Source organism: Erpetoichthys calabaricus, chromosome 7, assembly GCF_900747795.2.
Source record: "Erpetoichthys calabaricus chromosome 7, fErpCal1.3, whole genome shotgun sequence".
In the NCBI taxonomy this organism is placed as follows: Eukaryota; Metazoa; Chordata; class Cladistia; order Polypteriformes; family Polypteridae; genus Erpetoichthys; species Erpetoichthys calabaricus.
In genome coordinates this window covers 130,515,629-130,528,386 of record NC_041400.2, presented here as the reverse complement: position 1 = coordinate 130,528,386, position 12,758 = coordinate 130,515,629, and the positions used below count along the sequence as shown (strand labels likewise).

Genomic DNA, 12,758 nt, shown 5'->3' with positions numbered 1-12,758 from the left:
GCTTTGCTTGCTGATTTTTTTTAGCCCTTTTGTGAATCGCACATTGCTCTGTCCCAGGGGTGTCCCCAGGAATTAATTTAGGATTGGAATGAGAATGTACATGAATCATAATTCCATGTGTGGTCTATTAGTTGGAACTATCATAAATGCAGTTTTTTCCACCTCTCCCTCCTCAAGGTGTTGGTCCTGACACTGATGCACAACGGTGATCAGTGTTTACATTAAACTACAATAGCTGGGTTGGTTAATGTTTAAACAGTGGAGATTGCATGTGCTTTGGGTTGTCTATGCTGCCAAGAGCACCTGACAGGCCTGTTTTTTTTTTTCATTTAGTCGTGTTTCTTCCGTGAACAGCCACAGCAACTCTCTTTCACATTTATTTGCCCATGATGTGATTGTGAAACATTAACTAGCAGTTTAAACATTTGTCCCCTTCTCTGCAGAGATATTCACTCACAGAACTCAAAGACGATGTGGTGTCAACCATGGTGAGTCTCAACGTGAACTTTACACAACTGAATGCATTTTACTGTGTATGACTAAAAATTTTACCTTTAAAAATAATGGAAGTAGATGTTAATCTAATCTAATCAAAGTGCATGTGATGATGTGAGTGTGTTAAAAGCAGCTGATGTGAGCTGATGGTGATGCCACACACCAAGTGTATGCTTTATGTGATCATTATGTAATAATGAAAAATACAAAAATGCTTGCGACAAAGATGTCATTGTAAAAAAAACTTGAGAAACAGGTTTAATTTGCATGGTGAAATCTAATATTGTGTTTGTTGTGCTTCTGTTCAGTCCTGAATGGATATTTGATTTGACCCGCGACTTATCCCAAAGACAACTTAAACATTTAAAATCCGCAAGGCTGTGTGGTGGAGAGCCCGTCCTGGCAGCAATACATGTTAACGCAGGAACCAGCTCTGGATGGCACACCAGTGAACTTCACAGCTAATCGCAAAAATATTCTTTCATATGAATTAATATCAATCAAACTGTCCTTTATACAGCACCTTTACTGGTCTGTAATGGACTGGTGTCCCATTCTGTGTTGGCTCATTCTTTGTAGTTAGTGATGCCAAGTTAGAAACCAGCTTCCTGTAAGTGGGTTAGAAAACGAATAGACGGTTGAACCTTTTTGTATTTGGTACACTGTATTAATCCCTGTGGAGAAATTCTCTTTCTGCATGAACTTTGGAAGTTAGAACACAGGATTTTTATGTTGTAGATTCACACTGTACTGTATAAGCGTTTAGAATCGTATTTCATCTGCAAAGGAATAAAAGAGAATTTACTGAATATCCTGACATAATGAGTATTTGTATTTGCATTTGTGTTTGGTACACTGAGTATGTACAGTAACCAAATGCACATAAAAGACTAACATTTTTGCTTAATACATTTCCATAAATCATGTTTTTTTCTGGGACTCATGTTAATTAATTTACAGCAACAATATATGTAAGTAAGTAAGTAAGGAAATAAATAAATAAATAAATCTGTATCATCCCACCTTTGTTACAACGTAATAGAAATCATCTTTCAGCCATATTGCACCTATGCAACAGAGGTCATAATATCAACTGTGTTTAGTTTGTAGTTGAGCAATCATTTTATATAAAGTAAATTATGAATTGAACACCATCAGTACAAACTATACACCCACCAGTCTTCATATCACCAAATGTAAGGAGCCAAAAGAACTCCTGACAACAAATGAACAAGCCCTAAAATATAAGCCAGGTCCTCAATGGATACACACATACACACACATGCACACCCATTGGGCACACCAATAAAGCTAGCATCTACAGTGGATTCATAAAGTATTCAGTCTCCTTCACTCACTTGCACATTTTATGGAGTTACACACTCAATAACCCATAATGACAAAATGAAAATATGTTTTCTCAGAGAGGTTGCAGTTGTATTAAATGTTAAAAACTGATATTTCTGTTTCATAGAAGTACTGAGACCTTTAATTCAGTACCTTGTAGAAACCCCTCTGGCAGCAATTACAGCTTTTAGTCTCTTCTAGCTTTGCATACCTGGACTTGGGCAGTTTATCCCAATGTTCCTAGCAGATCCTCTCAAGTTCACTTAGATTGGATAGAATGTGTATGTAAACTGCCATCTTCACACATGTTCTATAGAGTTTAAGTCTGGGCTTTGGCTGAGCCACTCAAGGACAGTCAAATTTGTTCCAGAGCCACTCCAGTGTTGTCCTGGCTGCATGCTTTCAGTCATTGCTGTGCTGAAAGATTAAACGTTACCCCAGTCTGATGTCATGTGCACTCTGGAGCAGGTTTTCTTCAAGGACTTCTATGTATTTGACTGCATTCATCCTTCGCTCACTTCTGACCAGTCTCCCTATGCCTGCTGCTGAGAAGCACCACCATACCACGATTCTGCCACCACCATGCTTCACTGTAGGGATGGTATTTAGGCAGGTGATGAGCAGTGTCTGGTCTTAGTCTGACAGAGAGCTTGGAGTTCTGCCCAACTCATTTAGTTTTGTTTCATCAGACCAGTGAATATTTTTCCTTATACTCTCAAAGCCCTGTAAATGATGTCAGGTAAACTCCAAGTGGGAGTTAGATACTCTACCTACCCTAAACACCCGATTGATGGAGTGCTGCAGAGATGGTCGTCGTTCCAACAGGTTCTCCCATCTCACTAGAGGAAGTGCTATTAGAATAGTAATTGGTTTCTCGGTCCCCACCCTTTTAGCTCAGGTGACCATCTTTTTGTGGGATGTCTGATGGGAAACAAAAGCCTACCTATGAAGAAGTAACATCAGGTACATGAATTTTCTTTCTAGACCTTGTCTGTAATTCCCACCAACTTTTAACCTGGCAACTGTTTCTTCTGCCTGCCACTGATGAAAAATGTCCTAAAAAGTTGTCCCTTGGAGTCATCTTTCATCATGACAACACTCCCCCACCCAGAACTCGCAGGACAGTAGAAACCTTGCAAGAATGAAACTTTGAAATGCTGCTGTACTCTGATTATTCACCAGATTTGGTGTCATCCAACTTCTTTCTCTTTTCTGAGATGGTTGCCATTTTGATACAGATGATGCTATCAAAGATGAGGTGGAATAATGGTGTGACTAGCAAGACATTTAATTTTTTCCAAGGACTTCTGGAGTTTGGAATACTGGTGGGAAAAGTGTGTTCACTTTCAGGGAGATTCAAGTGAAAAATCCTAAAATGGCATTGTACTGCACTGCTTTCTTCTCAGGTAGGCATACTTCCCACCAGAACACTCCCCCACCCCCCCATAAGGAAGAGTCTTGGTGGTTCAAAACCTCTTCCTTTTCACAATTATTGAGGCCACTGAGCTCCTGAGAACATTCAAAGCTTTAAAGAAGGCCTTATACCCTTGCCCTGATCTGTGTCTCACCACAGGTTTATCGTGGAGGTCTACAGAGAGTTTCTTGAACTTCAAGGCTTGGGGTTTTATCCCAACATGCAGTGTGAATTGTGGGATACGGAAGTGTGTGCCTGTCAGTTCAATTGACCTCAGGTGTACTCCAGACAAGTTCTAGACCCACCTCTAGAATAAGAAAAGCAAACAGCATGCACATGACCACAATTTGGAGTGCACCAGCCTGGGGTCTGAATACTTCAATAAATAAGGGAATTCAGTGTTTGATTTTTAACAGATTTGTGGACCTTTCTTAAAACATATTTTCACTTTGTCATTTTGGGTTTATTGATGGCAGAAAGGGCAAATTTGTTCATTTAAAACTGCAGAAAATTAAGGTGCCTGAATACTTTCCACTGTAAGTTTTTGCAATGTTTGAACTAATCCATGGCGAAATCCCAAGAAGATCTTGATAAAATCTGCAGGTTCCACAAAGAAAGCACTGTTTATCAGCTACAAGGTGTTGTTGATAAAACATTAAAGATTTACCATGTGAAGGTGTTTTATCATGAAGGTTTCCACGAAAGGCACTTTCTTTTTTATTGGTGGACAAGTTATTCACAGAGATGCCTAAATAATGTTCCTGAGCTTAGTAATGCTGTTTCACATGTGCGCCCCACATTCTTTACATCTGGAATCCTTAATAAGAGTTGACTGCCTTTGGAAAGGGTTCAAAACTCAAAATCTGAATACAATAACAATGGCTCTCAGTTTTCCCGACACCAAGGGCTGAACTGAAGCCACCAGAGAGGACAACTAAGAGTGAGAATGGTCACAGCTGTCATATCTCAGCTTGGAATCCTCCTCTGGCTGGGGTTCAGGTTCATGTTTAATGTCTCTTCTGTTCATTTTTAATTCTTTAATGAATGTACATACTGTGCATGCATTATTTTTGGGTGTGTCTATGTTTATTAGTAGCCTGTGTTATGTTCTTTGTGTTTTTTGTTGGTGGGGCCGCCTGCCAATCACCCCCTGGATCTGCCCTCTGCCCTATAGATATGGCAATTCATTTCGAACACACTAGGGAGTTTTTGGAGAGTTCTGTATGGTTTTGCTGTGCCTTGTGCTTATTGTGACTTATTGGAATATTTTGGCCTTCAGCTCTATTTTTGACATAGCCTTGAGATTCTGTACTGGGACTGTGTTTGCTTTGGATTGCTTTACCTTCTCAGGCAATTCCTTTTTATGCCTCGGATCCTTTTGTACAACGGAGCATTTTTGTTAAAATTTTGTTGTTTTTTTTTAAATTTTATTTATTAATTTTATTGTAATCATTCCATACAATGAGATCAATTTATAACAAAATAAAATTGAAGACAAATCAAATCCCACCCCTGAGAAGGAGAGCTTAGCCAAACGAGAATTGCTTAGGGCTTTTTAATAAGGCAACAATAAACAAAAGAAAGGGAGAAATAAATATATAGGTAAATAAGAAATGGAGAAGGGAATTAAATGCGGTAATAGTTATTTCTCTTATTCTAAAATATTATTGATTAGATCCTGCCAGGTTTTGAAAAAATTTTGTACAGATCCTCTAACTGAGAATTTGATTTTTTCCAATTTCAAATAATATAAAACATCGGTTTCCCACTGACTTATCAGAGGAGAATTAGGATTCTTCCAATCTAACAAAATAAGTCTAAAATAAGTTTATAAAGATTTTTCGAGGTCCTTTTTGTTTCTTGTCAGGGTTTTGATGGTAATTCCCACCTAGTGGGTGATTTTGGAAGTATTTATGTAATTGATATGGTATTGGGACTCCCAGTTCATAACAGCAACCAGTGTTAACGTTTTGGAGGGCCACATAAATAAATGAAGCCTATCTTAACAGTGTCGTGGAATTAGATAACTTGTTTTTTTATGAGTTTGCTTGTGATTTTGCTGTTTTGATTTGATGTTTTGTTCTATTTTTAGATCACCAGCTTTTGGATTTTTGCCTTGTATAAAAAAACTACATATTTTGGACCAGTTTGATTGATTTATTACAATTTGTTTTTGAGTTTTTGGCTGCTTTTTGTGTAAATATTTTTTGTTTTTTTGGGGGTGGTGGAGGCTTTCTTATATGTTTAGATATTTGTTAGTGTGGACATTTAAAGAATCACTTTTTTTATGACAAGGATTTGGTGGTTCCCCTATCCCCTTTTGAAGTTTGTAAGCTTCTGACTTTTTATGGAGACTTCATTTTTTTTTAATTGGTTAGGCCTAATCACAACATAAATAAATTACAAAATATATTTCTATTTCTTATGTAAAATTGTAAAGTTGTAAGCAGTCATGAAATATTGCCTGGGTCAGTGCATGTTGAGAAAGTCCTAAGTTCCTTTAACCCCATTTTGTCTCATGGAGAGCTGGATGTCCGAGACAGGAATGAGGATGTCAGTCTTTGTAGGGCACACTGAATCACGTGCCCAATTCTGAGTTACCCATCAGCCTGACCTGCATATCTTTGGGGTAAAAAAAAATGAAAAACACACCCAAACAGACATAATGGATAGGCTGGGATTTCGTCAAGGAGTCTAGAGCAACTGGTGTCCAGTTCAAAGTCACTTAGCCAAAATTGCTGACACCTCTCTTTCATACTGCACATATGTGACTGCAATCCATTTCAGGCATGATGGTGTTTAACCTTCTGCAAAATAAAAGCTAGCTGGTTAATATTTTAAATATTAAAACTAACTAATTACAAATTTTGGCTCTGTCAGTTTTAATGAAGTTCAAGAATCCATCAAGTGCAAAGACATGCATGGTTCTTTACAAACAAATGTTTTTGACTTCTGTTTTTATAATATTCTTTATTTTTTTCCCCTTTCCGGCTCTTAGACTTCCAGCAGAACAAACCCAGGCTCTGACAAACTGGATAACCTGAACAGCCAGGTCAACGACGTGAAAGATATTCTGAAGGACAACATAGGAAAAGTGTTAGACAGAGGAGAACGGCTAGATGATCTTATTGGCAAGACAGATGAGCTTCAAGCTACTGTAAGTATTTTGAGTGCCTGCTGATAAAAAAATATTCATTTTGTATATCAAGAAATACCACCAATGCAGTGCTAATAATAAACAGTATGTTGCTATAGTCAATGCCCCATTATGTCTTCAGGCTTATAATGTGACTTCAACTTAGTAGTAGCAATAGAATTAGAAGTAGGATTGTCATATGCATAGAGTACAGTGAAGTTCTTACCTTCATATGCAGCCAGCATGTAACACGTCACTACCCATTAGTGCCATGATAAACATTAAGATGCACTTGCAGCTACCAAGCAGTCACTTCATTGTCATCATGAGCGTCATTCTCCATCATGACTGCTTCATTTCACCAAATCATCACCAGTACATAATAATACAAATGGTGTTCACATTGTTTAGATATACTCACTTATTAGGTAAACTGTTCAACACACAAACATCTACTCAACCAATCACATGGGAGCAATTTAATGCATTTAGGCCTGTAGATATTGTCAAGATGACCTGCTGAAGTTCAAACAGAGCATCAGAATGGGGGAAGAATGGTGATTTAAGTGACTTTGAACGTGGCATAGTTGTTGGTGCCAGACGGGCTGGGCTGAGTATTTCAGAACCTGCTGATCTACTGGATTTTCATGCATAACCATCTTTAGGGTTTACAGAGAATGGGGAAAATATCCAATGAGTGGCACTTCTCTGAGCAAAAATGCCTTGTTGATGCCAGAGGTCAGAGGAGAATGGCCAGACAGGTTTGATCTGATAGAAAGGCAGCCACTCATTACAACTGATGCATGCAGAAGAGCATCTCTGAATGTACAACACATCAAATCTTAAAGCAGACGGGCCGAGGCAGCAGGAGACCACACTGGGTGCCACTCCTGTCGGCTAAGAACAGGCAACTGAGGCCGCAATTCGCTCAGGCTCATCAAAATTGGACAAGAGAAGATTGGAAAAATGTTGCCTGGTCTGATGAGTCTTGATTTCTGCTACAATGTTCAGATGCTAGGGTTCAGAATTTGGTGTCAACAACATGAAAACCTGGATCCAGTCTGCCTTATATCAAAGCAAAGTGGTAGGGTAATGGTGTGGGGGATATTTTCTTGGCACCATTTGGGCCTTAGTACCAACCAAGCATCGTTTAAATGCCACAACCCACCTGAGTATTGTTGCTGACCATGTTCATCCCTTTATGATCGCAGTGTACCCATCTTCTGATAGCTACTTCCAGTAGAATAACATACCATGTCACAAAGCTCAAATCATCTCAAACTGGTTTCTTGAACATGACAATGAGTTCACTGTGCTAAAATGGCCTTCACAGTCACCAGATCTCAATCCAATAGAGCACCTTTCAGATGTGGTTGAAAGGGAGATTAGCATCATGGATGTGCAGCCAACAAATCTGCAGCAACAGTGTGATGCTATCATGTCAATATGGAACAAAATCACTGAGGAATGTTTTCAGCACCTTGTTGAATCAATGCCACAAAGAATTATGGCAGCTCTGAAGATGAAAGGGGGTCCAACCAGGTACAGTACTAGCAACGTGTACCTAATAAAGTGGCCGGTGAGTGTATATGAGCTTCATGATTTTTGTCAAATTATTAAGACTACAGTGGGAAATTCAACGATTAGTTTTTTAGTTCAGAATATTTGATACTGGACAATTCACTTTCATTTCACTAAATATATAGTTAAATAAAAAACATGGACATTCAACTGATTTGGAACATCTGGTCAGTGCACTGCAGCATCCTGCCCTGGCTCTCAAACCCCACTATTTAAAATGTGTGCCCAATGAAACCAGATACTGATTTGTTATTCATTACTGGCAAGATAAGACTTTTCCTGCCCATAGATTTCCTTTTCTGCATTCTGCTTACTTTAACAATGTCATCTTTCACAAAGACTTACAGAAAACAGTTTCAGCAAAACTTGAGAACAGGGCTTACTGAACTGTATCTGTTCCACTGTTACTGTTGCGTAACAGGACTTTAAAGGAATATTCCACCCAAAAAATTTTTTGTATGTTACTTGCATCTATCAAATCTATTCCAAGATCCCAAAAATCAAAAGCCAAAAACAAAAGCAAAAATCATAAACTTGAAGATGTAATACTGACAAAGCTGCTCTTTTAGAAATGGTCTGACATCAGGGTGGTCCCGCTCCTTGGGGTTCACAGGAGAGCACTTTACACCTAGACAGTACATGATAAGATAACAGGACAATAGTAACAAAAAATACATAAATACAATAAGCATGTGAAAAAAATTATCATTTCAAATAAACAAAGAAAGCAAAGTAAGGGAAATAAACATAAGGTTTACAACAGGAGTGCCTGTAGGAGTGCTTTTGAACTGATTCTCAACCCTAAACACCAGAATAGAAGTCCAAAATGATAGAAAAAATGAGTTTATTAACTAAAGACTGAATAAACAATGCAAGACAACAACCACAAAGTACCACAGAGCAGATAATGGTAAACATCCCTGCCCTCTTGGCCGAGCTAAACAGTAGTAACCTTTGACTACTCTGTTACTGTCCTCTCTTCTCAGCTTTCAATACTTTGGCTTTCCTTCCCCCCTTTAGCCTTTGGCTTTCTCTAGTATAGGAATCAGGGCCCTTTTATACTGTGCCCCAGACTCCTTCTGGGTATCCCTCGTAAGCACTTCCAAGGTCCCAGCTAACATCAGCCGCTGGTGTAATTTGGGTAGAACTCCCCCTTGCAGGTCAAGGTGTCCCTACAAGTCAGCCTTACTGCAGGAGTACAGGAGAGAGTCAGGTTTGTTGTCCTTCCCAGTACCCTTGTGAGGCTACCACAAATGAACCCCTTGCAGCTTTGGGAACCTCAAACCCTACAATAGGGCTTATGTTACTAGCTGCAGGGATCTGAGTGCTGTCATGGTAGCATTCCCTGGTGGTCAGTAAAGGTACTGCTGCCCAGACCATTTTGAAAAGGTGCCATAGGTATTATTAGTTGAGTACTTTAGTCTGTTCTGTTGAGGTCTGTATGTCAGATAAAGACATCTGGATAACACAATGTTGCCAAATATGTATAAATTAATTAACACTGAACTCTAGGCAGTGCTTGCTATTGTTCAGCTCATGTTTTTTTTTAATTCATAATTTTAATTTATTTGCACTTTCTTATTGCCAGGCTGAATCCTTCCAGAGGACTTCCACAAAGATTGCAAGGAAGATGTGGTGGAGAAACAAAAAGATGATAATCATTCTTGTCATTGTAGTGCTGATTATCCTAATTGTGATCATTCTTCTTGCCACCAATGTTATTCCCACATAGTCCTCAGGCTTCCTATAGAAAGACCGCAATGGTAATGCTCTGTAACGTTCTTGTATGTGTTGTTTTTCAAGATCACTGCTGAATCACGTGAAAACTGAAATCAACTTGTAACTGAAGCACAGCCAATTTGTCAAAATGAAAAGAAAAAGGACTTAAACCCTGAAGCCCCTATAGAAATTAAAGAAGAAGTTCATTTAGAAGAGTCGTCAAATTTGTTATCTCTGAACTAGCTTTTTTGAAAAGGCATCAAAGGCTACAAATGCGCATCCACAATGGCTATTTGCATAAAACCTATTTAGCGTCACAAAGATGCCCTGCAGGCTGCCTTACTTGATGCATACAGATTCGGAAAATCCCATGCAGACCACCTTCAAGACTGAAATAGCTGAGATCCCCCCATTGTATATCATGTCTTCATCTAATGAAGTAAAAAGGACATGCAGTGCTGCCGGAGAATCGATTGGTCTCATTCAGTCAGCATGAAGACACAGGCATTGCGGTTGTGGAGCTGATTCTGGCTGATAGCAGCCCATGTATGTGTGTGTGGCAGGCAGCTTTTTGCATGGCTGACAAGGCCATGACAGCAGAAAGTGATGAGCAAGAAGGCATAAAGAGAAGACTTGTTTGTTTTGTTGTACTTCTCTCTCCAGCACTGTCTTTGCCCAATGAAAGCTGCAGCATGATTGTGCTGTTTTGTGAAAGAACATATAAACACATACCATATGTGAAATAATGACTTTTTTCTTTTAAAAATTAATGTTTAGAATTTTACAACTCATTTATACAGAGTCTTTACCATTAAAACATACTTATTATAGTGTGAACCACAGGGGGCCCTTCTGTAACATTTTCAATCCCAAAATTATATCAAGAAAGTCAAAGCAAATATTTATTTATTAAATTAAACATCTCCACAAGGAACGAGTAGACACAGGAAGCAACCAAACCACAAATAAATAAAGATAAAATAAAGATAAAGATAAAATAACAAATCTGCTGCCCTTCATGGCCCGACTACATAGACTCCTGTCTGCTGGTGGGATGGTTAACTTACCATGATATAGCATGAAAGCCCTTCCTTTGTCACCTTGCATCTCTCTAGGCCATTGATAGTCAACAGGCCACCTGTGAGCCAAATCCAGCCTACAAGTCAAATTGAAGTGGCCCATTATGTAATAAATTAAACAGAAAAGTATATATATTATTTCAATTTAAAATCACTATTAGGGTAAATAACACCAGTGGCCTCTTCTTGTCCATCCCTTTTTATTCTTGTTCTACAGGCACTTAGTGGACTTGCTTTTTTCACTTCCACTCAAGTCACTAATTTGCCATTGGGGTTAGGGTGACCTTAGGTTTACAATACAGGGACACCAGGCTAGAATCCTCTTTTATGGCTGCGGGTGTACCTGCAATACATTCTCCTTCAGTTACACTTAAAGGCCTGTGTGTTGTTTCCACACAGCACGCCATTATAAGGTGCTTTTCATAGTACCTGTGGCCTTTAACAACATTTTTAAATATAATCTTTAGTGCATAAAGCACCTTTCACAGAGCTCACCATTATAGAGCCCTTTAAAACCAAGTAAGAGTACAATTTAAAGAACAGTATAAGATGATACATGAATTAAAAGCAGACAGGACTGATAATAGGATCTGACAATGTAAACGATCAACGTCAACAGACTAGACTGCTCACTCCCTATTGATACTAATTGTAATATACCAGAAAAATTACTCTGTTTTTATTTTACAAATACCAGGGTGCAAAGAGCACAATAAACGGGAAATGTACACCATACACTGTTTTAATATTTGTTTTAATATTCAGTTAACAAGTAATCCATCCTGGTAACACACTGAAGAGTCTTGTATTGAACCCAAGCAGTGGCACCAAGTAACTACCGTCCATGCTGTGTATTCAAGCTGTGACTATGCAGGTTAAAACTATGTCACATTATGTGACTTTTGCAGTGATTTTCAGTCATGGCCTTCATTTGGATAATCTTCGTGAGTTGGAGGCAGTTGGCATTGTGCTCCCGTGAAGCTACTTGTATAAAGAGACACACCTGGCGACTCTCTCCAACAAGTCTGTGACTCATTCCAAAAATTTCAAACAGGTTTGATTTTGTCTTTAGTTGTAGAGGTGGACTCTGTGTGCATGAGAGCTGACAACCAATGAATGCTCATTCTGAAGAGGATTGCATATAATACAGGAGGAATAGGGAATACAGGTGTTTTGGACCTCAGAAACAGAATAGAAACTTGTCTGTCACATACTATGACGGAATGGAAAAAACAATATCAATAAGTTTGTGGGCTGTGCAGGCAGAGTTCTAGAACCTTCTCAATCCATTTCAGAATTATGGGGGGGGGCGAAGGCTATCTCACCAGAATTGGTCAAAAGACTGAAAAAAAGGCCTGGACAGGACTCCAGTCTATCACAAGGACCACTCTCTCACACACACCTATAAACACATACATACACACACACCCCATATTCACACATATGACTATTTGCAATTTTCAATTAGCATAATCGAAATATAAATAAGCAAAAATAAAAATCTTCTTTGCTTGAGCATCTCTAGCTGTAGTCATTTTCATGAAATGGTACTATAGTAAATTAACCATTAGGGATCGATGTGCTTTCGATCATTAGCTTTAGAATTAGTGAAAACTTATGCTTATCTCTCTATTTTATAAAAAAATTCCTGGGATGAGACAAGACTTTTTAGCCTGGGATGAGACATGATTTTTTCAGAGAGATACTTTTATGTCCCGCGAGACTAAGACAAAGAGTAGATGTCAAAGTAGAACAGCGTAAAGACATTCAAAAACGTTGGCGCAATACACATGCAGAGCAGGTTAGAAATAATGAAAGTACAAAAATTCGAAACTTTCAAAAAAATGACAGTAAAGATTGCATTAGCACAAACAAATGAAAATTATTACTCGGTAAAATAACGAACAGTGAAAAGAGATCGAATATATTGTTTGGATTTAAACTTTAAGTCGGAGACTTGTAGATCGTCTAATTCGTGTGGCCATCA

The 12,758-nt window shown here is 38.6% G+C and overlaps 1 protein-coding gene across 1 annotated transcript; it reads left to right on the top strand.

Moving 5' to 3' along the window:
- Positions 1-335: 335 nt before the first annotated feature.
- On the top strand, positions 336-9,905 carry si:ch73-234b20.5 (uncharacterized protein LOC449923 homolog). The gene is made up of 3 exons (XM_028805392.2): positions 336-488; positions 6,255-6,413; positions 9,562-9,905. The coding sequence occupies exons 1-3, from the start codon at positions 486-488 to the stop codon at positions 9,703-9,705; spliced, it is 306 nt and encodes a 101-aa protein (XP_028661225.1). The 5' UTR covers positions 336-485; the 3' UTR covers positions 9,706-9,905.
- The last annotated feature ends 2,853 nt before the right edge of the window (positions 9,906-12,758 follow it).